This window comes from Salvelinus alpinus, chromosome 6 (assembly GCF_045679555.1).
Source record: "Salvelinus alpinus chromosome 6, SLU_Salpinus.1, whole genome shotgun sequence".
NCBI lineage: Eukaryota > Metazoa > Chordata > Actinopteri > Salmoniformes > Salmonidae > Salvelinus > Salvelinus alpinus.
Window position 1 is genome coordinate 93,025,012 of NC_092091.1, and position 23,048 is coordinate 93,048,059.

Here is a 23,048-nt window from a genome sequence, read left to right on the forward strand (position 1 = left end):
TAGAAACGCGCTATTAAGTGTCTATAATCAGCACAAGTGCTTTCATTGCGTGTTATTAATTTTATTGAAATTACATAGTTATGTTTACAGTGATATATTGGGGGGGACAAATCATATTTTTCCCAGGATGGGGGGGTCGTGTCCCCCCCGTCCCCCCCGGGATTTCCGCCTATGGTTCATATGACTGTATTCCCTCTCATTGGTTAGAATGGTCCCACCTGATCTCGCCTGCCTTTAATCATTGAGGTCATGTATTTCCTTTCTTAGAGGGTCAATCAGCTATCTTGTCAATATAATATATAATATTTGACAGAGACAAGGAGTCGAAATGGGACGTGTGTCACCGTTGTATCCGCTTGTTGCCCCAGTGCACAGATTACCCATTATATTGACCAGGTACTATAGTGGCTGCTGTATCAGATTACCCATTATATTGACCAGGTACTATAGTGACTGCTCTATCAGATTATCCATTATATTGACCAGGTACTATAGTGGCTGCTCTATCAATTAAAATAAATGTATTAAAAAATGGAAGGCAGTCAGGAGGAGGCAAGATCAGGTGGGAGCATTCTAGCCAATGACAGTGCAGATACAGTGGGGCAAAAAAGTATTTAGTCAGCCACCAATTGTGCAAGTTCTCCCACTTAAAAAGATGGGAGAGGCCTGTAATTTTCATCATAGGTACACTTCAACTATGACAGACAAAATGAGAAAAAAAATCCAGAAAATCACATTGTAGGATTTTTAATGAATTTATTTGCAAATTATGGTGGAAAATAAGTATTTGGTCAATAACAAAAGTTTATCTCAATACTTATATGTTCTGCCATGGCCAGCGAAGAGCCCGGATCTCAATCCCATTGAGCACATCTGGGATCTGTTGGATCAGAGGTTGAGGGCTAGGGCCATTCCCCCCCAGAAATGTCTGGGAACTTGCAGGTGCCTTGGTGGAAGAGTGGGGTAACATCTCACAGCAAGAACTGGCAAATCTGGTGCTGTCCATGAGGAGGAGATGCACTGCAGTACTTAATGCAGCTGGTGGCCACACCAGACTGTTACTTTTGATTTTGACCCCCCCTTTGTTCAGGGACACATTGTTCCATTTCTGTTAGTCACATGTCTTGTTCAGTTTATGTCTCAGTTGTTGAATCTTATGTTCATACAAATATTTACACATGTTAAGTTTCCTGAAAATAAACGCAGTTGACAGTGAGAGGACATTTCTTTTTTTGCCGAGTTTAGTTTGTAGGCCAAACCGTTCGGACGCTACGTAACATTATGTGAGAAAAACGATTTTCAGGATGTCTCATGGTCTGACAAACACCGCTCTAGCTCTACCACCTTCCACGCAGATGCCGAAGGGCGATATCATACAAAAAAAAAAATTCGATGGGGATTGTTTTATGTTAATTTGATTTCCGCGGGGGCGCGACCATTGTAGGCGAAGGGTTTTTAAATTCATAGATGGAGCTATGGATGCTAGGACTGAACATACATTACATTAAATGACAGTTTTAACCATGTTTTAAGGCTATGGTGTTTTTACAAACATTGGAGTAAAACAAGCTTATATTTTGGGTTCTGAGGGAGGACAACAGTTGAACTGAGCTCATAAGACATGTATAAGTTAGATTCTTCAAGAATTAATCAGTATATCATTCATTTATAAGTCCAAAAATGGATGTAGCAACTAAGGATTCTAGCTGTAAAGACCCAATGCAGGCATGTTTATATCAATATCAAATAATGTCTGGTTAACAATTAATTAAGTACTTTGCTGTAATGGATTTCCCCCCCGAAACGGGGCTGTTATGGAGTGAGGGGATCCAACCAGGTAGACTAGCTGTTGTTATGGAGTCAGGGGATCCAATCAGGTAGACTAGCTGTTGTTATGGAGTCAGGGGATCCAACCAGGTAGACTAGCTGTTGTTATGGAGTCAGGGGATCCAACCAGGTAGACTAGCTGTTGTTATGGAGTCAGGGGATCCAACCAGGTAGACTAGCTGTTGTTATGGAGTCAGGGGATCCAACCAGGTAGACTAGCTGTTGTTATGGAGTCAGGGGATCCAACCAGGTAGACTAGCTGTTGTTATGGAGTCAGGGGATCCAACCAGGTGGACGAGCTGTTGTTATGGAGTCAGGGGATCCAACCAGGTAGACTAGCTGTTGTTATGGGGTCAGGGGATCCAACCAGGTGGACTAGCTGTTGTTATGGAGTCAGGGGATCCAACCAGGTAGACCAGCTGTTGTTATGGAGTCAGTGGATCCAACCAGGTAGACTAGCTGTTGTTATGGAGTCAGGGGATCCAACCAGGTGGACTAGCTTTTGTTATGGAGTCAGGGGATCCAACCAGGTAGACTAGCTGTTGTTATGGATTCAGGGGATCCAACCAGGTAGACTAGCTGTTGTTATGAAGTCAGCTATTGGGAATCCAACCAGGTGGACTAGCTGTTGTTATGGAGTGAGGGGATCCAACCAGGTAGACTAGCTGTTGTTATGGAGTCAGGGGATCCAACCAGGTAGACTAGCTGTTGTTATGGTTCAGGGGATCCAACCAGGTAGACGAGCTGTTGTTATGGAGTCAGTGGATTCAACCAGGTAGACTAGCTGTTGTTATGGAGTCAGGGGATCCAACCAGGTGGACTAGCTGTTGTTATGGAGTCAGGGGATCCAACCAGGTAGACCAGCTGTTGTTATGGAGTCAGTGGATCCAACCAGGTAGACTAGCTGTTGTTATGGAGTCAGGGGATCCAACCAGGTGGACTAGCTTTTGTTATGGAGTCAGGGGATCCAACCAGGTAGACTAGCTGTTGTTATGGAGTCAGGGGATCCAACCAGGTAGACTAGCTGTTGTTATGGAGTCAGGGGATCCAACCAGGTAGACTAGCTGTTGTTATGGAGTCAGGGGATCCAACCAGGTAGACTAGCTGTTGTTATGGAGTCAGGGGATCCAACCAGGTAGACTAGCTGTTGTTATGGAGTCAGGGGATCCAACCAGGTGGACTAGCTGTTGTTATGGAGTCAGGGGATCCAACCAGGTGGACTAGCTGTTGTTATTGAGTCAGGGGATCCAACCAGGTAGACTAGCTGTTGATATGGAGTCAGGGGATCCAACCAGGTAGACTAGCTGTTGTTATGGAGTCAGGGGATCCAACCAGTAGACTAGCTGTTGTTATGGAGTCAGGGGATCCAACCAGGTAGACTAGCTGTTGTTATGGAGTCAGGGGATCCAACCAGGTGGACTAGCTGTTGTTATGGAGTCAGGGGATCCAACCAGTAGACTAGCTGTTGTTATGAAGTCAGGGGGCCAACCAGGTAGACTAGCTGTTGTTATGGAGTCAGCTAATGGGGATCAAAGTCAAATCAAATGAACAACATATTGGACTGTGTATTTTTGAATACAATATGAAGTTTGATTTAACTCTTTGACCTCAGACAGTAAATGTGTTTTTAAACTTTGTATGGCTGGGGGCAGTATTGAGTAGCTTGGATGAATAAGGTGCCCAGAGTAAACTGCCTGCTACTCAGTCCCAGTTGCTAATATATGCATATTATTTGTCGTTTTGGATAGAAAACACTCTGAAGTTTCTAAAACTGTTTGAATGATGTCTGTGAGTATAACATAACTCACATGGCAAGCAAAAACCTGAGATATATCCAACCAGGAAGTGGGAAATCTGAGGTTTGTAGTTTTTCAACTCTTTGCCTATCGAATATACAGTGGGATTTTGGTCATATTGCACTTCCTAAGGCTTCCACTAGATGTCAACAGTCTTTAGAACCTTGTTTGATGCTTCTACTATGAAGGAGGGGGGAATGGGAGCTCATTGAGTAAGGGGTCTGGCAGAGTGCCACGAGCTCTGTCTCGCACGCTCCCGTGAGAGTTAGCTATGTTCCATTGTATTTCTACAGACAAAGGAATTCTCCGGTTGGAACATTATTGAAGATTTATGATAAAAACATCCTAAACATTGATTCTATACTTCGTTTGACATGTTTCTACAAACTGTAATAGGACTTTTCGTCTGAACTTTTGCCTGGACTTGCCCGCGCGTCGTGAGTATGGATTGTGTACTTAACGTGCAAACAAAAAGGAGGTATTTGGACATAAATGAAGGACTTTATCGAACAAATCAAACATTTATTGTGGAACTGGGATTCCTGGGAGTGCATTCTGATGAAGATCATCAAAGGTAAGTGAACATTTATAATGCTATTCTGACTTCTGTTGACTCCACAACATGGCGGGTACCTGTATGGTTGTTTTGGTCTCTGAGCGCTGTACTCAGATTATTGCATGGTGTGCTTTTTCCGTAAAGATTTTTTAAATCTGACACAGCGGTTGCATTAAGGAGAAGTTTATCTAAAGTTCAGTGCTTAACACTTGCATTTTCATCAACATTTATGATGAGTATTTCTGTAAATTGATGTTGCTCTCTGCAAAATCACAGGATGTTTTGGAAGCAAAACATTACTGAACGTAAAGCGCCAATGTAAACTGACATTTTTGGATTATAAAAATGAACTTTATCGAACAAAACATACATGTATTGTGTAACACGAAGTCCTATGAGTGTCATTGATGAAGATCATCAAAGGTTAGTGATGAATTTTATCTCTATTTCTGCTTTTTGTGACTCCTCTCTTTGGCTGGAAAAATGGCTGTGTTTTTCTGAGACTAGGTGCAGACCTAACATAATCGTTTGGTGTGCTTTCGTTGTAAAGCCTTTTTGAAATCGGACACTGTGGTGGGATTAAAAACTAGTTTATCTTTAAAATGGTGTAAAATACTTGTATGTCTGAGGAATTTTAATTGTGAGATTTCTGATGTTTTGAATTTGGCGCCCTGCACTTTCACTGGCTGTTGTCATATCGATCCCGTTAACGGGATCTCAGCCATAAGCAGCTAATGGTTCTTCAACAATGTTCAGAAATATTGACTGTTCTGTTATTTCTTATTGTAGCTGAGTGAGTTGTGACTTGCATCTAACATGAGTCTCTCTGGGGAGAGAGGAGACCACTGCCTCTAAAATGAGTCTCTCTGGGGAGAGAGAGGAGGGGACCACTGCCTCTAAAATGAGTCTTTCTGGGGAGAGAGAAGAGACAACTGCCTCTAAAATGAGTCTCTCTGGGGAAAGAGAGGAGGAGACCACAGACACCAAACTCCCCCCTGAGAGAACTGGACCTCAGCTTTAATGACCTGGAAGACAGAGGAGTGGAGCTGCTCTGTGTTGGACTAACCAGTCCACTCTGCAACATACAGACACTGGTGTGAGTAAAATATCTTGTGTCTACTGTGTGTTTTATATATTTTGTATTTAGTTAGTATGTGTATGTTTTTAATATTATTTGAACATCTTGGTAAATATGCAGAAACATACATACATTGTGATAAATATATCAAACTAAGGTTGAATATCTTGAGTGAGATAGTATGTTTTTAACATTGGTAAATCATGTGTCCTTTTGTTATTGTCTTAATGTATCTCATTATTCTTAAAGGTTTGCATATTTAACAGTGTATCGACATTAGTGGTCGACCGATTATGATTTTAACGCCGATACCGAATATTGGAGGACCAAAAAACACCGAGACCAATTAATCGGGCGATTTTTATTTTTATTTTTTATTTTTAAATATATTTTGTAATAATGACAATTATCACATATGACACCTTGCTTTCCCTGGTGCCAATTCAATGTAATTGTCCCACACTGGTGCTCTGCTTTTCTCTGCTATCTGTAAAATGAATATAATCATACACACACAGCTCTCTGAAGTGACAAGGATACTGAAGAGTCTGCTTAGGAGACACAAATACTCTCAACTGTTTGAATAATAAAACTACAGTTGAAGTTACCTGTGATGAATGTTGAAAACAACTGTAATTTCTATATGCAGGGAATCCTATTTTAATAATGGGTATGAATTGACTACCAAAGTGTGAGTCATAAATCCCATGACACCTTCCAGCAAAATCTGAAAAGCGGTTCCTTCATTCATATATTCCATAGGATATTTTTAGATTCACTTCAAATCAGGTCTGTGTTTCGTGTAGGCTTACACCACCTTAACAATTTAATAACTGTGTAGATATCCATAGGACAAGGTAACTCTGATCAATAATGGATAAATATAAGCGAATATTTCTTTTTTTAATTGTAGAGTGGATTTCTTAAAATATGTTGAAAAACGTTACCTTATCCTAGCCAGATTTACACGACTATCAAAACGCCGAGGCGTTTTAAGCCTGCACAAAACACAGACCGTATTTGAAGTAGATCAAGACATTCTCTATGGAAGACATGAACGGTAAAATAACTTAGGAACCGCTTTCAAGTTCAGCCGCAAATTGTCATAGGAATTATGACGCGTCGACTATTTCTCTCTATACCTTTTGTATTTCATATATCTTTGAATATTGGATGTTCTTATAGGCACTTTAGTATTGCCAGCCTAATCACAGGAGTTGATAGGCTTGAAGTCATAAACAGCGCTGTGATCAAGCATTGCTAAGAGCTGCTGGCAAACGCAGTAAAGTGCTGTTTGAATGAATGCTTACGAGCCTGATGCTGCCTACCACCGCTCAGTCAGACGGCTCTATCAAATATCAAATCATATACTTAATTATAATACAATAAACATAGAAATACGAGCCTTTTGTCATTAATATGGTCAAATCCGGAAACTATCATTTCGAAAACAAAACGTTTATTCTTTCAGTGATATCCGGAACCGTTTCGCAGTTTATCGAACGGGTGGCATCCCTAAGTCTAAATATTGCTGTTACATTGCACAACCTTCAATGTTATGTCATGATTATGTAAAACTTGGGCAAATTAATTCCGGTCTTTGTTAGGAAGAAATGGTCTTCACACAGTTCGCAACGAGCCAGGCGGCCCAAACTGCGGCATATAACCTGACTCTGCTTGCACTGAACGCAAGAGAAATGACTCAATTTTCCTAGTTAATATTGCCTGCTAACATGAATTTCTTTCAACTAAATATGCAGATTTAAAAAAAATATAGACTTCTGTGTATTGATTAAGAAAGGCATTGATGTTTATGGTTAGGTACATTTGTGCAACGATTGTGCTTTTGTTAAATCATCACCCGTTTGGCGAAGTTGAAGTAGGCTGTGAGTCGATGATAAATGAACAGGCAATGCATTGATTATATGTAACGCAGGACAAGCTAGTTAAACTAGTAATATCATCAACCATGTGTAGTTAACTAGTGATCATGTGAAGATTGATTGTTTTTTACAAGGTAAGTTAATTGCTAGCTAGCAACTTACCTTGGCCCCTTGCAGGAACAAGGTCCTTTTGATGCTGCACTTGCGTAACAGGTGGTCAGCCTGCCACGCAGTCTCCTCATGGATTGCAATTTAATCGGCCATAATCAACGTCCAAAAATGCTGATTACCGATTATGAAAACTTGAAATCGGCCCTAATTAATCGTCCGACCTCTAATCGACATATCTCCTCTCTCCAGACTGGTTGACTGTAAAATCACACATGAATCCTGTGAGACTCTGATCTCAGCTCTGCAGACACCAAACTCCCACCTGAGAAAACTGGACCTCAGCAACAATGACCTGGAAGACAGAGGAGTGGAGCTGCTCTGTGTTGGACTAACCAGTCCACTCTGCAACATACAGACACTAGTGTGAGTTAAATATCTTCAGTATCCACTGTGTGTTTATATATTTTGTATGTAGTAAGTATGTGTATGTTTTTAACATTGTTTAATCATTTCCTTCTGTTATTGTCTTAATGAATAACATTATTCTTAAAGCTTTGCATATTTAACAGTGTATCAACATATCTCCTCTCTCCAGACTGGTTGACTGTAACTTCACATATGATTCCTGTGAGACTCTGGCCTCAGCTCTGCAGACACTAAACTCCCCCCTGAGAGAACTGGACCTCAGCTACAATAACCTGGAAGACAGAGGAGTGGAGCTGCTCTGTGTTGGACTAACCAGTCCACTCTGCAACATACAGACACTAGTGTGAGTTCAATATCTTCAGTATCCACTGTGTGTTTATATATTTTGTATGTAGCTAGTATGTTTTAGGTTTTTAACATTATTTGAACATCTTGGTAAATATGTAGGAACATTCATCAAATGTGATAAATGCAGTGGGGAGAACAAGTATTTGATACACTGCCGATTTTGCAGGTTTTCCTTCTTACAAAGCGTGTAGAGGTCTGTAATTTTTATCATAGGTACACTTCAACTGTGAGAGACGGAATCTAAAACAAAAATCCAGAAAATCACATTGTATTTATCACATTGTAAACACTCGCCGTGTTTTTTTAAGTTATTAATTTGCAGTTTATTGCATGACATAAGTATTTGATCACCTACCAACCAGTAAGAATTCCAGCTCTCACAGACCTGTTAGTTTTTCTTTAAGAAGCCTTCCTGTTCTCCACTCATTACCTGTATTAACTGCACCTGTTTGAACTCGTTACCTGTATAAAAGACAACTGTCCACACACTCAATCAAACAGACTCCAACCTCTCCACAATGGCCAAGACCAGAGAGCTGTGTAAGGACATCAGGGATAAAATTGTAGACCTGCACAAGGCTGGGATGGGCTACCGGACAATAGGCAAGTATCTTGGTGAGAAGGCAACAACTGTTGGCGCAATTATTAGAAAATGGAAGAAGTTCAAGATGACGGTCAATCACCCTTGGTCTGGGGCTCCATGCAAGATCTCACCTCGGGGGGTATCAATGATCATGAGAAAGGTGAGGGATCAGCCCAGAACTACACGGCAGGACCTGGTCAATGACCTGAAGAGAGCTGGGACCACAGTCTCAAAGAAAACCATTAATAACACACTCTACGCCGTCATGGATTAAAATCCTGCAGCGCACAAGGTCCCCCTGCTCAAGCCAGCGCATGTCCAGGCCTGTCTGAAGTTTGCCAATGACCATCTGGATGATCCAGAGGAAGAATGGGAGAAGGTCATGTGGTCTGATGAGACAAAAATAGAGCTTTTTGGTCTAAACTCCACTCGCCGTGTTTGGAGGAAGAAGAAGGATGAGTACAACCCCAAGAACACCATCCCAACCGTGAAGCATGGAGGTGTAAACATCATTCTTTGGGGATGCTTTTCTGCAAAGGGGACAGGACGACTGCACCGTATTGAGGGGAGGATGGATGTGGCCATGTATCGCGAGATCTTGGCCAACAACCTCCTTCCCTCAGTAAGAGCATTGAAGATGGGTCGTGGCTGGGTCTTCCAGCATGACAACGACCCGAAACACACAGCCAGGGCAACTAAGGAGTGGCTCCATAAGAAGCATCTCAAGGTCCTGGAGTGGCCTAGCCAGTCTCCAGACCTGAACCCAATAGAAAATCTTTGGAGGGAGCTGAAAGTCCATATTTCCCAGCGACAGCCCCGAAACCTGAAAGATCTGGAGAAGGTCTGTATGGAGGAGTGGGCCAAAATCCCTGCTGCAGTGTGTGCAAACCTGGTCAAGAACTACAGGAAACGTATGATCTATGTAATTGCAAACAAAGGTTTCTGTACCAAATATTAAGTTCTGCTTTTCTGATGTATCAAAGACTTATGTCATGCAATAAAATGCAAATTAATTTCTTAAAAATCATACAATGTGATGTAGTGTACCTATGATAAAAATGACATACCTCTACATGCTTTGTAAGTAGGAAAACTTGCAAAATCGGCAGTGTATCAAATACTTGTTCTCCCAACTGTATATCAAACTAAGGTTAAATATCTTGAGTGAGTTAGTATTTGTTTTTTGAAAAAAAATATTAACTATTGGAACCAAGACTTAAAAATAACTGGCACAAGATGGAGGGAATGTTGGAACATAACTAATGAAATTAAAGTTAGCAAAAATGTACGTTTAATCCAGTATAAACTAATGTATAGAATTTATTACACAAGACAAAATGAACAAATTCCACAGCACAACGACAGAGTCATGTCTTAAGTGTAAAACTAACAATGAGTCAATAATTCATGCTTTCTGGGAATGCTATAATTCCAAAAGTTATGGGCGGAGATAGAAGTTGTCTGTCAGAAGTATTACAATGTAAACATACTTTTAATCCGTCTGTCTGCATATTTCATGACATGGCATATGGGGGGTGTAGAGAGACCCAATGAGCTGGACGATTCTCTTCTCATTACTCATCTTGTAAAAACGTATACTAAAAATATATGAATAAATAAACATATCTTAGAAAATTAAAAGGGTTGTAAAAAGTATGTTTTTAACATTGGTTAATCATGTCCTTCTGTTATTGTCTTAATGCATCTCATTATTCTTAAAGCTTTGCATATTTAACAGTGTATCGACATATCTCCTCTCTCCAGACTAGCTGACTGTAAAATCACATATGAATCCTGCGAGACTCTGGCCTCAGCTCTGCAGACACCAAACTCCCACCTGAGAGAACTGGACCTCAGCTACAATGACCTGGGAGACAGAGGAGTGGAGCTGCTCTGTGTTGGACTAATCAGTCCACTCTGCAACATACAGACACTAGTGTGAGTTAAATATCTTCAGTATGAGTTATTATGTGGATGTTTTAAACATGTGTTAATCATGTGCTCTTCTACCCTCTAGTCTAGGTCAATGTGGTCTGACAGAGGGTTGCTGTTCAGATCTGGCCTCAGTCCTGAGTTCACCCAACTCACAACTGAAACAACTGGAGCTGAGAGACAATGACCTGCAGGACTCAGGAGTTACACTGCTGTCTGCTGGACTGGAGGATCCAGACTGTAAACTACACACACTGGGGTAAGTACAGCTGTTTCAGTCAGGTCGGTACTGAGCTTAGTAAAACAAATACTCTGAAAATCTGATGTTTCTTCACAATATTTGTGTCATGGACAAATGGATGGGTGTCCTACAAGATGATTGACACCAGTACATCAACCTAGAGAGCTGTTGTGTGTCTCTGTAGGCTGTCTGGCTGTCTGGTCACAGAGGAGGGCGGTGCTGCTCTGTCTTCAGCTCTGAGGTCAAACCCCTCCCTCCTGAAAGAGCTGGACCTGAGCTACAATCACCCAGGAGACTCTGCAGGGGGACTGCTTTCAGCTGCTCTGGTGGATCCCACATATAAACCGATGAAGCTGAAGTAAGTCAGAATAGATGTCCTAATAGTGTGAGCAGCGGTTGTGTCATATGTAGTGTAGTAGGGTCAGTAACATGAGGACATGATGGTAGAATTAAGGGGAAGTTTTCTCAGCAGGCTGAGCACTCCAACACAGCATACATCATCACCACATGAACACTCTTCTTCTGTATCTCTGATTTCCTGTTGGAATTGTACTCCGTTCTGTATGCAGTAGGTAGTATAGAATACCTGTATGTCTCTAGTAATGAATTGTACTCCATTCTGTATGCAGTAGACAGGATAGAATACCTGTATGTCTCTAGTAAAGAATTGTACTCCGTTCTGTATGCAGTAGGTAGGATAGAATACCTGTATGTCTCTAGTAAAGAATTGTACTCCGTTCTGTATGCAGTAGGTAGGATAGAATACCTGTATGTCTCTAGTAAAGAATTGTACTCCGTTCTGTATGCAGTAGGTAGGGTAGAATACCTGTATGTCTCTAGTAAAGAATTGTACTCCATTCTGTATGCAGTAGGTAGGATAGAATACCTGTATGTCTCTAGTAAAGAATTTTACTCCGTTCTGTATGCAGTAGGTGGGATAGAATACCTGTATGTCTCTAGTAATGAATTGTACTCCATTCTGTATGCAGTAGGTAGGATAGAATACCTGTATGTCTCTAGTAATGAACTTGGATAGTGCCCCAGAACACAACAATATGGTTTAAATGTTGACTGCCTTATTAGGTCTTTGTCAGTCAATAACCTGTTTCTCCTACAGTGTGGCTCATGGTGGACAGTGCAGGCTGAAATCAGGGTGCAGGAAATGTAAGTCTCTTCAATCCTAATTAACTGAATACTCAGAACTATAGTAACATAGTAACTAATCAATACTTGTTCTGTAACTACAAAACAACATTTTATATGAAGACGTGGTTTGATTAAACTCTCCTTTTGTCTACAGATGCCTGTCATCTCACCCTGGACTCAAATACAGCAAACCCAAACCTGCTACTGTCTGAGGGGAACAGGAAGGTGACATTGGTGGAAGAGAAGCAGCATTATGAAAACCATCCAGACAGATTTGACTATCATTCCCACGTTCTCTGCAGAGAAGGCTTATCTGGAGGTCGTTATTACTGGGAGGTGGAGATGGATAGGTACCTGGATGGTGGCATGACTGTCATTGGTGTGGTGTACAAAGGAATGATGAGGAAGGGAGCTGGAGATGACAGTCGGATTGGACACAATAAGGAGTCCTGGTGTTTAGTCTGCTCTGACAGTCATTATCACTTTTTCCAAGCTGGAGTCCGTAGGAGATCCATCAATCGTCCTGATTCTATGAGAGTTGGTGTGTATCTGGACTGGCCAGCTGGTACTTTGTCCTTCTATAGTGTGTCCTCCTCTGGTACACTAAAACACCTTTACACAAGAAACACCACATTCACTGAACCCCTCTGTCCTGGATTTGGGTTTCTGTTTGGGGTTTACTCCTCCTCATCCTCAGTGACCCTGTGTCAGATAGATGACCAACACATTCAGAGGTGAGTCATATATATGTTTTATCATTTGTTTATCATTTGTTTCTCTCTGGAATCATTTCTATAATTAGATTAGTAGTAGTGGTGTGTTTTAATGTGTTCTGTTGGACCTACAGACAGTTAGATTAGTAGTAGTGGTGTGTTTTAATGTGTTCTGTTGGACCTACAGACAGTTAGATTAGTAGTAGTGGTGTGTTTTAATGTGTTCTGTTGGACCTACAGACAGTTAGATTAGTAGTAGTGGTGTGTTTTAATGTGTTCTGTTGGACCTACAGACAGTTAGATTAGTAGTAGTGTGTTTTAATGTGTTCTGTTGGACCTACAGACAGTTAGATTAGTAGTAGTGGTGTGTTTAATGTGTTCTGTTGGACCTACAGACAGTTAGGTTAGTAGTAGTGATGTGTTTTAATGTGTTCTGTTGGACCTACAGACAGTTAGATTAGTAGTAGTGGTGTGTTTTAATGTGTTCTGTTGGACCTACAGACAGTTAGATTAGTAGTAGTGGTGTGTTTTAATGTGTTCTGTTGGACCTACAGACAGTTAGATTTCATTGTAAATAACAATTTGTTCTGAACTGACTTGCCTAGTTAAATATCACCATCAGTATTGACTTTATGGAAGGTGACATAGTGGGTTATGTCACATTTAGTCAATGCACCCTACATAGGGAGCTGTTTTGTCACCCTTTATACACCCTTTGTATTGCTTATGAAGACTGTATGTATGCTATATAAAGCCTTTATAAGTTGTATTTAGTTTAATCACAGTCTATCCTTCTGCTTTACCAACACCAGAGAACATGGTGGAGAGAGTTGGATCAAGCCTGGACCTGAGAACACCAGAGACCATGGTGGAGAGTGTTGGATCAAGCCTGGACCTGAGGACACCAGAGACCATGGTGGAGAGTGTTGTATCAAGCCTGGACCTGAGGACACCAGAGACCATGGTGGAGAGTGTTGGATCAAGCCTGGACCTGAGAACACCAGAGACCATGGTGGAGAGTGTTGGATCAAGCCTGGACCTGAGGACACCAGAGACCATGGTGGAGAGTGTTGTATCAAGTCTGGACCTGAGAAATGTGAGCGTTATTTGATTTAATTGTTTTTAAATCAAAATAGTTTTAAAGCGTTCATTATAGTTGATTCCCAGGCAAGGAACACAATCACGATCTATTTGGTCAAAACAAACTTAAAGGTAGAGTCAGCAATATGACGTAGATGCACAAAGTAAATCGCATAGTGGGTCAATTTTCTACAACAACAAAGAGCATTGGAACGCAAGGCTAAACTTCTCTGCTGTTTTGGTTCCGTGACTACCACTCTGTAAGAGAGTGAAGAGAACACTTGCACATGAGCAGAAACTGTGTGAGAGAGAAGTCAGGCATCTTGCTCATCTCAATATCTGTGGTGCTGCTCGTACATCATCATTTAGCTGACTCTACCTTTAAGCTCTCATCCTAGGATCTACCAGAAATCAGACCCCAACATCTACAAAACATGGACCAGAACGATGTTGTTTCCTGCTTCCACAAACATTAATTAATACAACACTAATGTCAGATTATGGGAGGCTAATGAGTGTACATTCTGAGACTGTTGCTCACTTAAATTCATTTTTATAACAAGTCTATTTAATAATTATTCATTCATTAGTACATGAGATTGTCCATTTAAAACAACTACTACTTTTGACTTCAGGGATTCTTCAGAGCTGTAAGACTTGTGACGATAGTGAGGTAAGTCATAATGTCAATTTTTACTTTTACATACCTACAGGAGTCAGGCACAGTCTCAAAGCCAGGTGTGTACTGACCAACCATTCATACTGGGATATAGACAGTCCTGTGTTCTGCTTGTAGGCATGCAGGATTTTAGCTGTTGTCATATTTTGTCATTAGACAGTTTAATTGATAAATCACCAGCATTCCATGTAATATTGAATAAATACATTAGATTAGTTACTTTGGTTAATGGGCCAGTTTCCCAGACACAGATTAAGTCTAGTCCTGGACCTTAAAGAACTTTCTATTGAAACTTCCATTGAGCATGCTTTTTAGTCCAGCACTAGACTCAATCTGTGTCCAGGAAACAGGCCCCATATGTATTACTGACATGCTTGTCCTTGTTCAGGACTCCACACACTGGCTTCAGATTGAACCCTTGACTTCCACTGTCCAGGGAGTGACAATGTTCAGGTAAAATAACTACTTTTAACATTTCATTCCACTTGCTAGTGTATTTCCCCATTACCTTTGGGAATAGTCTTCTAATCCAACCTCTCCATTAAACCATTGACCCTCTCTACCATATCTTGATGTTGCCCTCAGGCACAGGACACCCAAAGGGAGTTATGAGTGCACAGTGTCTGGTCTCCGCTGGCTGTGTGAGAGAGATGTCATTCTGAAGTATCACTTCAGGAACTGGGAACCCTACAGTCAACTTCTGAAAGACATGCAGTACACACAAGGTGGTCCATTGCTGGACATCACTATGGAGTTAGGTGAACTGGAGGAAGTTCATCTGCCACACTTTGTCTGTTTAGGTAAAACCATATAGAAATAGTATTCAGAAAGACATTTCCATGTAACTGAGTTTCACTTCCTGAGATAATGAATTAACTATTCTTGGAGTTTGAGTTTACTGTGATCTGGTACTGCATATTCTTTGCCTTTTAGTTGGATGAATAGTACAATATTTGTCTTTCTGTCTCCTTTGTACTGTGTTGTTCAGGGACCAACCCTTCCCTGAGGAATGAGATGAAGATTCTTCATGTAGAGGAACATGGAGTGTCTTTAGAGGAAGTGCATGAGGTCACCAGATTCCATGCTAAGATTCTCCATCCCAAGTTCTCAGCTATCTCTCTGATACTGAGCTATATCTTTTCTTGGAACGTCCACTGTGACGTGGTCCTCTATTTGGCAGTAAAAAGGTCAACAGTAATTTCAAGGCTGTACCTGCTCCTCAGAAACTCCAGTCAGAAAGAGGTGAGGCACTATAATTGAAGTGACAACAGTATGTTGAAACTTACTAAAGGAAAGCTGATAGTTTGTTGAAAATCTCTAGATTACAAAGACAACATGCAGCTCTGTGAGAAATCTATTTCTGTAGTAACATTCATTAATACAATAGAAACTATGACCAACATTGGTTTCTCAGTGAGCTGCAAGTTGTGTGAATTATGAGACTACATTGTTCTGACTGACTACTACATTGCTAATTTTGTAGGCTGTTCAGGAACGGGAGAAAAATCAGGTGTCCAAAGGATATTCAGAATTGGTCCTGTCAAGTCCAAACGGGTCCTTAAAGCTGAACAGTTGGTTTGCACTCAAGAATCCCCTCTCCACTTCCATCAATCCAGAGGTGCAGTTTTATCAGGCTGAGGACATGAATCTGTCATATTGTATATGAATAACTGGAATATCATTCTATTTCTCTCTCTCTCTGTCTGATGTCTCAATCGTTGCACCATATGGCCTCCTACAGAAGATTCAGCTGTTACCTGCAGACACCACACCAAGCTGTTGTAAGATGATCATGGGAAACACAGGGGTTGACATTGAGATGGAGTTAATCGGGGATGATGAGAGGACAGTATGGAGAGAGATGGTACCAATAGGTAGGAGCATATGTCAATCATAACTTTGTTATTTTCTGACAGATGCTCTTTAGAGTGATATAACCTATTTCTGTTTCTTTCAGATGAATACATCACTGAAACCCATTCAACTAGTAAGTAAACATGAGCGATACAAACCAATGACTTGAGGAACAGTCAACATGGTTTACAGTAGGACCTGGACTAATCCTGATTAATAAAAGACTGTCTTCAAGAACAATGACATCTCCTCCAGGACTTGATGTAGATTATCCTGGTTCTGAATGACCCAATGACATCTCCTCCAGGACTTGTTGTAGATTAGCCTGGTTCTGAATGTCCCAATGACATCTCCTCCAGGACTTGTTGTAGGTTAGCCTGGTTCTGAATGACCCAATGACATCTCCTCCAGGACTTGATGTAGATTAGCCTGGTTCTGAATGACCCAATGACATCTCCTCCAGGACTTGATGTAGATTAGCCTGGTTCTGAATGGCCCAATGACATCTACTCCAGGACTTGATGTAGATTAGCCTGGTTCTGAATGACCCAATGACATCTCCTCCAGGACTTGATGTAGATTAGCCTGGTTCTGAATGACCCAATGACATCTCCTCCAGGACCTGATGTAGATTAGCCTGGTTCTGAATGCCCCAGGCTCTTTTTCTGTGAAACCGATATGAATGAAACCATAGTGGTGTGATGTGTTCATTGATGCAGGTCGTTATTGTTACAGAATGTGTTCTTAGTGCTAAGATTCAATAATACAAGTCGGACTTTTATCATTTGGAAAGAAGTCTGCTTTTAAATGTCTGAAATGTGAATTAACAAAAGTAGTTATATTGTAACCTGACTCTCTCAGGTGCTGTGTTGGGGGCAGGAGGTCCAGCTGTGAGCAGTCCGACTGGTTCTGCAGAGCACCAGCTGCGTTCTGTGCGGACAGAGTTTGTGAAACGAGTATCAGGACCTGTCCTGGATGGTCTGCTGGACAGACTCTTGCAACACACAGTCATCAACCAGGAGGAAATGGAGTCAGTGAAGGTGATAGCTAAGAGGGCAGAGAAGGCACGTGACATCATCGACATGGTGTTGAGAAAAGGAAATGAGTCAAGTTCCAGGATGATCATCCTTCTTGGGAAGCTGGACCCCTGTCTTTGGACAGAGCTTCAGATCAACAGTTGTAGTCAACCCCTGGAGGTGGGGAGACCAGGCAGAGTAGACAGAAAGGATGGTTCAACATGTTCTTGCTGTCTGTTGCTTTAATTCAGGGTCACAAAAACGTACAGAAAATGTCAATCAAACATGACCACTATAATAACAATAAACTTACTGAAGGACCAACCACACAGCCTCTCTCCTTCTGCAGCCTCCTGGAAGTGTGGATCTTCTAGCAGGGGGGTCAGTCAGTCCTCCACTAGGTACCTAGCTGGACCCCTATCTAGCAGGAGGGTCAGTCAGTCCTACACTAGGTACCTAGCTGGACCCCTTTCTAGCAGGAGGGTCAGTCAGTCCTACACTAGGTACCTAGCTGGACCCCTTTCTAGCAGGAGGGTCAGTCAGTCCTCCACTAGGTACCTAGCTGGACCCCTATCTAGCAGGAGGGTCAGTCAGTCCTTCACTAGGTACCTAGCTGGACCCCTATCTAGCAGGAGGGTCAGTCAGTCCTCCAATAGGTACCTAGCTGGACCCCTATCTAGCAGGAGGGTCAGTCAGTCCTACACTAGGTACCTAGCTGGACCCCTTTCTAGCAGGAGGGTCAGTCAGTCCTCCACTAGGTACCTAGCTGGACCCCTATCTAGCAGGAGGGTCAGTCAGTCCTCCACTAGGTACCTAGCTGGACCCCTATCTAGCAGGAGGGTCAGTCAGTCCTCCACTAGGTACCTAGCTGGACCCCTATCTAGCAGGAGGGTCAGTCAGTCCTCCACTAGGTACCTAGCTGGACCCCTATCTAGCAGGAGGGTCAGTCCTCCCCTAGGTACCTAGCTGGACCCCTATCTAGCAGGAGGGTCAGTCCTCCCCTAGGTACCTAGCTGGACCCCTATCTAGCAGGAGGGTCAGATAGTCCTCCACTAGGTACCTAGCTGGACCCCTATCTAGCAGGAGGGTCAGTCCTCCACTAGGTACCTAGCTGGACCTCTATCTAGCAGGAGGGTCAGTCCTCCACTAGGTACCTAGCTGGACCTCTATCTAGCAGGAGGGTCAGTCCTCCACTAGGTACCTAGCTGGACCCCTATCTAGCAGGAGGGTCAGTCCTCCACTAGGTACCTAGCTGGACCTCTATCTAGCAGGAGGGTCAGTCCTCCACTAGGTACCTAGCTGGACCTCTATCTAGCAGGAGGGTCAGTCAGTCCCCCACTAGGTACCTAGCTGGACCCCTATCTAGCAGGAGGGTCAGTTAGTCCTCCACTAGGTACCTAGCTGGACCCCTATCTAGCAGGAGGGTCAGTCCTCCACTAGGTACCTAGCTGGACCCCTATCTAGCAGGAGGGTCAGTCAGTCCCCCACTAGGTACCTAGCTGGACCCCTTTCTAGCAGGAGGGTCAGTCAGTCCTCCACTAGGTACCTAGCTGGACCCCTATCTAGCAGGAGGGTCAGTCAGTCCTCCACTAGGTACCTAGCTGGACCCCTATCTAGCAGGAGGGTCAGTTAGTCCTCCACTAGGTACCTAGCTGGACCCCTATCAAGCAGGAGGGTCAGTCAGTCCTCTACTAGGTACCTAGCTGGACCCCTATCTAGCAGGAGGGTCAGTCAGTCCTACACTAGGTACCTAGCTGGACCAGTATCTAGCAGGAGGGTCAGTCAGTCCTCCACTAGGTACCTAGCTGGACCTCTATCTAGCAGGAGGGTCAGTTAGTCCTCCACTAGGTACCTAGCTGGACCTCTATCTAGCAGGAGGGTCAGTTAGTCCTCCACTAGGTACCTAGCTGGACCCCTATCTAGCAGGAGGGTCAGTCAGTCCTACACTAGGTACCTAGCTGGACCCCTTTCTAGCAGGAGGGTCAGTCAGTCCTACACTAGGTACCTAGCTGGACCCCTTTCTAGCAGGAGGGTCAGTCAGTCCTCCACTAGGTACCTAGCTGGACCCCTATCTAGCAGGAGGGTCAGTCAGTCCTTCACTAGGTACCTAGCTGGACCCCTATCTAGCAGGAGGGTCAGTCAGTCCTCCACTAGGTACCTAGCTGGACCCCTATCTAGCAGGAGGGTCAGTCAGTCCTACACTAGGTACCTAGCTGGACCCCTTTCTAGCAGGAGGGTCAGTCAGTCCTCCACTAGGTACCTAGCTGGACCCCTATCTAGCAGGAGGGTCAGTCAGTCCTCCACTAGGTACCTAGCTGGACCCCTATCTAGCAGGAGGGTCAGTCAGTCCTCCACTAGGTACCTAGCTGGACCCCTATCTAGCAGGAGGGTCAGTCAGTCCTCCACTAGGTACCTAGCTGGACCCCTATCTAGCAGGAGGGTCAGTCCTCCCCTAGGTACCTAGCTGGACCCCTATCTAGCAGGAGGGTCAGTCCTCCCCTAGGTACCTAGCTGGACCCCTATCTAGCAGGAGGGTCAGATAGTCCTCCACTAGGTACCTAGCTGGACCCCTATCTAGCAGGAGGGTCAGTCCTCCACTAGGTACCTAGCTGGACCTCTATCTAGCAGGAGGGTCAGTCCTCCACTAGGTACCTAGCTGGACCTCTATCTAGCAGGAGGGTCAGTCCTCCACTAGGTACCTAGCTGGACCCCTATCTAGCAGGAGGGTCAGTCCTCCACTAGGTACCTAGCTGGACCTCTATCTAGCAGGAGGGTCAGTCCTCCACTAGGTACCTAGCTGGACCTCTATCTAGCAGGAGGGTCAGTCAGTCCCCCACTAGGTACCTAGCTGGACCCCTATCTAGCAGGAGGGTCAGTTAGTCCTCCACTAGGTACCTAGCTGGACCCCTATCTAGCAGGAGGGTCAGTCCTCCACTAGGTACCTAGCTGGACCCCTATCTAGCAGGAGGGTCAGTCAGTCCCCCACTAGGTACCTAGCTGGACCCCTTTCTAGCAGGAGGGTCAGTCAGTCCTCCACTAGGTACCTAGCTGGACCCCTATCTAGCAGGAGGGTCAGTCAGTCCTCCACTAGGTACCTAGCTGGACCCCTATCTAGCAGGAGGGTCAGTTAGTCCTCCACTAGGTACCTAGCTGGACCCCTATCAAGCAGGAGGGTCAGTCAGTCCTCTACTAGGTACCTAGCTGGACCCCTATCTAGCAGGAGGGTCAGTCAGTCCTACACTAGGTACCTAGCTGGACCAGTATCTAGCAGGAGGGTCAGTCAGTCCTCCACTAGGTACCTAGCTGGACCTCTATCTAGCAGGAGGGTCAGTTAGTCCTCCACTAGGTACCTAGCTGGACCTCTATCTAGCAGGAGGGTCAGTTAGTCCTCCACTAGGTACCTAGCTGGACCCCTATCTAGCAGGAGGGTCAGTCAGTCCTACACTAGGTACCTAGCTGGACCCCTTTCTAGCAGGAGGGTCAGTCAGTCCTCCACTAGGTACCTAGCTGGACCCCTATCTAGCAGGAGGGTCAGTCAGTCCTCCACTAGGTACCTAGCTGGACCCCTATCTAGCAGGAGGGTCAGTCAGTCCTCCACTAGGTACCTAGCTGAACCCCTATCTAGCAGGAGGGTCAGTCCTCCACTAGGTACCTAGCTGGACCCCTATCTAGCAGGAGGTTCAGTCAGTCCTCCACTAGGTACCTAGCTGGACCCCTATCTAGCAGGAGGGTCAGTCCTCCACTAGGTACCTAGCTGGACCTCTATCTAGCAGGAGGGTCAGTCCTCCACTAGGTACCTAGCTGGACCTCTATCTAGCAGGAGGGTCAGTCAGTCCTCCACTAGGTACCTAGCTGGACCCCTATCTAGCAGGAGGGTCAGTCCTCCACTAGGTACCTAGCTGGACCTCTATCTAGCAGGAGGGTCAGTCAGTCCTCCACTAGGTACCTAGCTGGACCCCTTTCTAGCAGGAGGGTCAGTCAGTCCTCCACTAGGTACCTAGCTGGACCCCTATCTAGCAGGAGGGTCAGTCAGTCCTACACTAGGTACCTAGCTGGACCCCTATCTAGCAGGAGGGTCAGTCAGTCCTCCACTAGGTACCTAGCTGGACCCCTATCTAGCAGGAGGGTCAGTCCTCCACTAGGTACCTAGCTGGACCCCTATCTAGCAGAAGGGTCAGTCAGTCCTACACTAGGTACCTAGCTGGACCTCTATCTAGCAGGAGGGTCAGTCAGTCCTCCACTAGGTACCTAGCTGGACCCCTATCTAGCAGGAGGGTCAGTCCTCCACTAGGTACCTAGCTGGACCCCTATCTAGCAGAAGGGTCAGTCAGTCCTACACTAGGTACCTAGCTGGACCTCTATCTAGCAGGAGGGTCAGTCAGTCCTCCACTAGGTACCTAGCTGGACCCCTATCTAGCAGGAGGGTCAGTCCTCCACTAGGTACCTAGCTGGACCCCTATCTAGCAGGAGGGTCAGTCCTCCACTAGGTACCTAACTGGACCCCTATCTAGCAGGAGGGTCAGTCATCCACTAGGTACCTAGCTGGACCCCTATCTAGCAGGAGGGTCAGTCATCCACTAGGTACCTAGCTGGACCCCTATCTAGCAGGAGGGTCAGTCATCCACTAGGTACCTAGCTGGACCCCTATCTAGCAGGAGGGTCCTTCAGTCCTAGACACATTCAACATAAATGTATTTTATGAATATATTGTACAGTGTTGGCCTGTTAGAGGTTCATGAGAGAGACTGAACATCAACACAACCACCTCAGACTATCAGCAGCTTTCTCAGTGAGAGCCTCACGTCTGGAACACATTGAGCATTGACAGACATAAGGAGCTGTGTAACCTGTCACTCCTTTACCAATGACTTGAGAGTGGCTGAAGGACAATCAGCCCCCATCTATACACAATGTTTTACCAAATGTTTTTTAATGTATTTTTTTATGTTTATCTACCTGCCCAGGGACTACATTTAAAAACTAGCTAGCTGGCTAAATCTGGCACATTTACAGAAATGTTGATTGATGTGCAAAATCCCTGTCAAATACATGTAATACATTCGGTGTGTGTCTTTGTTTAAACTGTGTATGTGAGTTGGTCTCTGATTACTGTGATTAGTTCAATGTAATGTCATCTACTATACATTCTAATCAGTCTGTTTTGGGGTTTGCAGAATCATTGTATATCATTGGTTACCCATCCTGTCATGTGACCACACAGATGTGACTGTCTATCTCAGTGGTTCCCATCCTATCATGTTACCACACAGATGTGACTGTCTAGGTCAGTGGTTCCCATCCTATCATGTTACCTCACAGATGTGACTGTCTATCTCAGCGGTTCCCATCCTATCATGTTACCTCACAGATGTGACTGTCTAGGTCAGTGGTTCCCATCCTATCATGTTACCACACAGATGTGACTGTCTATCTCAGCGGTTCCCATCCTATCATGTTACCTCACAGATGTGACTGTCTAGCTCAGCGGTTCCCATCCTATCATGTTACCTCACAGATGTGACTGTCTATCTCAGTGGTTCCCATCCTATCATGTTACCTTCACAGATGTGACTGTCTATCTCAGTGGTTCCCATCCTATCATGTTACCTCACAGATGTGACTGTCTATCTCAGTGGTTCCCATCCTATCATGTTACCTTCACAGATGTGACTGTCTATCTCAGTGGTTCCCATCCTATCATGTTACCTCACAGATGTGACTGTCTATCTCAGCGGTTCCCATCCTATCATGTGACCACACAGATGTGACTGTCTATCTC

The 23,048-nt window shown here is 44.1% G+C and overlaps 2 protein-coding genes across 2 annotated transcripts in view; both read left to right on the forward strand.

Moving 5' to 3' along the window:
• LOC139577797 (NACHT, LRR and PYD domains-containing protein 5-like) overlaps nucleotides 1–22,363 on the forward strand; it is a 138,331-nt gene extending 115,968 nt beyond the window's left edge. The window contains exons 12-18 of the mRNA XM_071404971.1: nucleotides 14,788–14,852; nucleotides 14,985–15,199; nucleotides 15,388–15,641; nucleotides 15,883–16,017; nucleotides 16,141–16,273; nucleotides 16,357–16,386; nucleotides 17,115–22,363. Of these exons, the coding sequence (XP_071261072.1) occupies nucleotides 14,788–14,852; nucleotides 14,985–15,199; nucleotides 15,388–15,641; nucleotides 15,883–16,017; nucleotides 16,141–16,273; nucleotides 16,357–16,386; nucleotides 17,115–17,515 (1,233 nt within the window). The 3' untranslated portion in view covers nucleotides 17,516–22,363. The remainder of the gene's footprint in view (nucleotides 1–14,787; nucleotides 14,853–14,984; nucleotides 15,200–15,387; nucleotides 15,642–15,882; nucleotides 16,018–16,140; nucleotides 16,274–16,356; nucleotides 16,387–17,114) is intronic.
• On the forward strand, nucleotides 532–12,139 carry LOC139577948 (ribonuclease inhibitor-like). The gene is made up of 8 exons (XM_071405069.1): nucleotides 532–562; nucleotides 5,143–5,275; nucleotides 7,501–7,674; nucleotides 7,847–8,020; nucleotides 10,373–10,546; nucleotides 10,626–10,799; nucleotides 10,966–11,139; nucleotides 12,082–12,139. Exons 1-8 carry the CDS (start codon nucleotides 532–534, stop codon nucleotides 12,137–12,139), a joined length of 1,092 nt encoding a protein of 363 aa, XP_071261170.1.
• Nucleotides 22,364–23,048: the final 685 nt, after the last annotated feature.

Coding starts and splice junctions, on each gene's coding strand:
- LOC139577948 (XM_071405069.1), top strand. CDS start 532: ATGGAAGGCAGTCAGGAGGAGGCAAGATCAG. Junction 563..5,142: donor TCAGGAGGAGGCAAGATCAG/GTGGGAGCATTC, acceptor CTCTGGGGAAAG/AGAGGAGGAGACCACAGACA. Junction 10,547..10,625: donor TGCAACATACAGACACTAGT/GTGAGTTAAATA, acceptor TCTACCCTCTAG/TCTAGGTCAATGTGGTCTGA.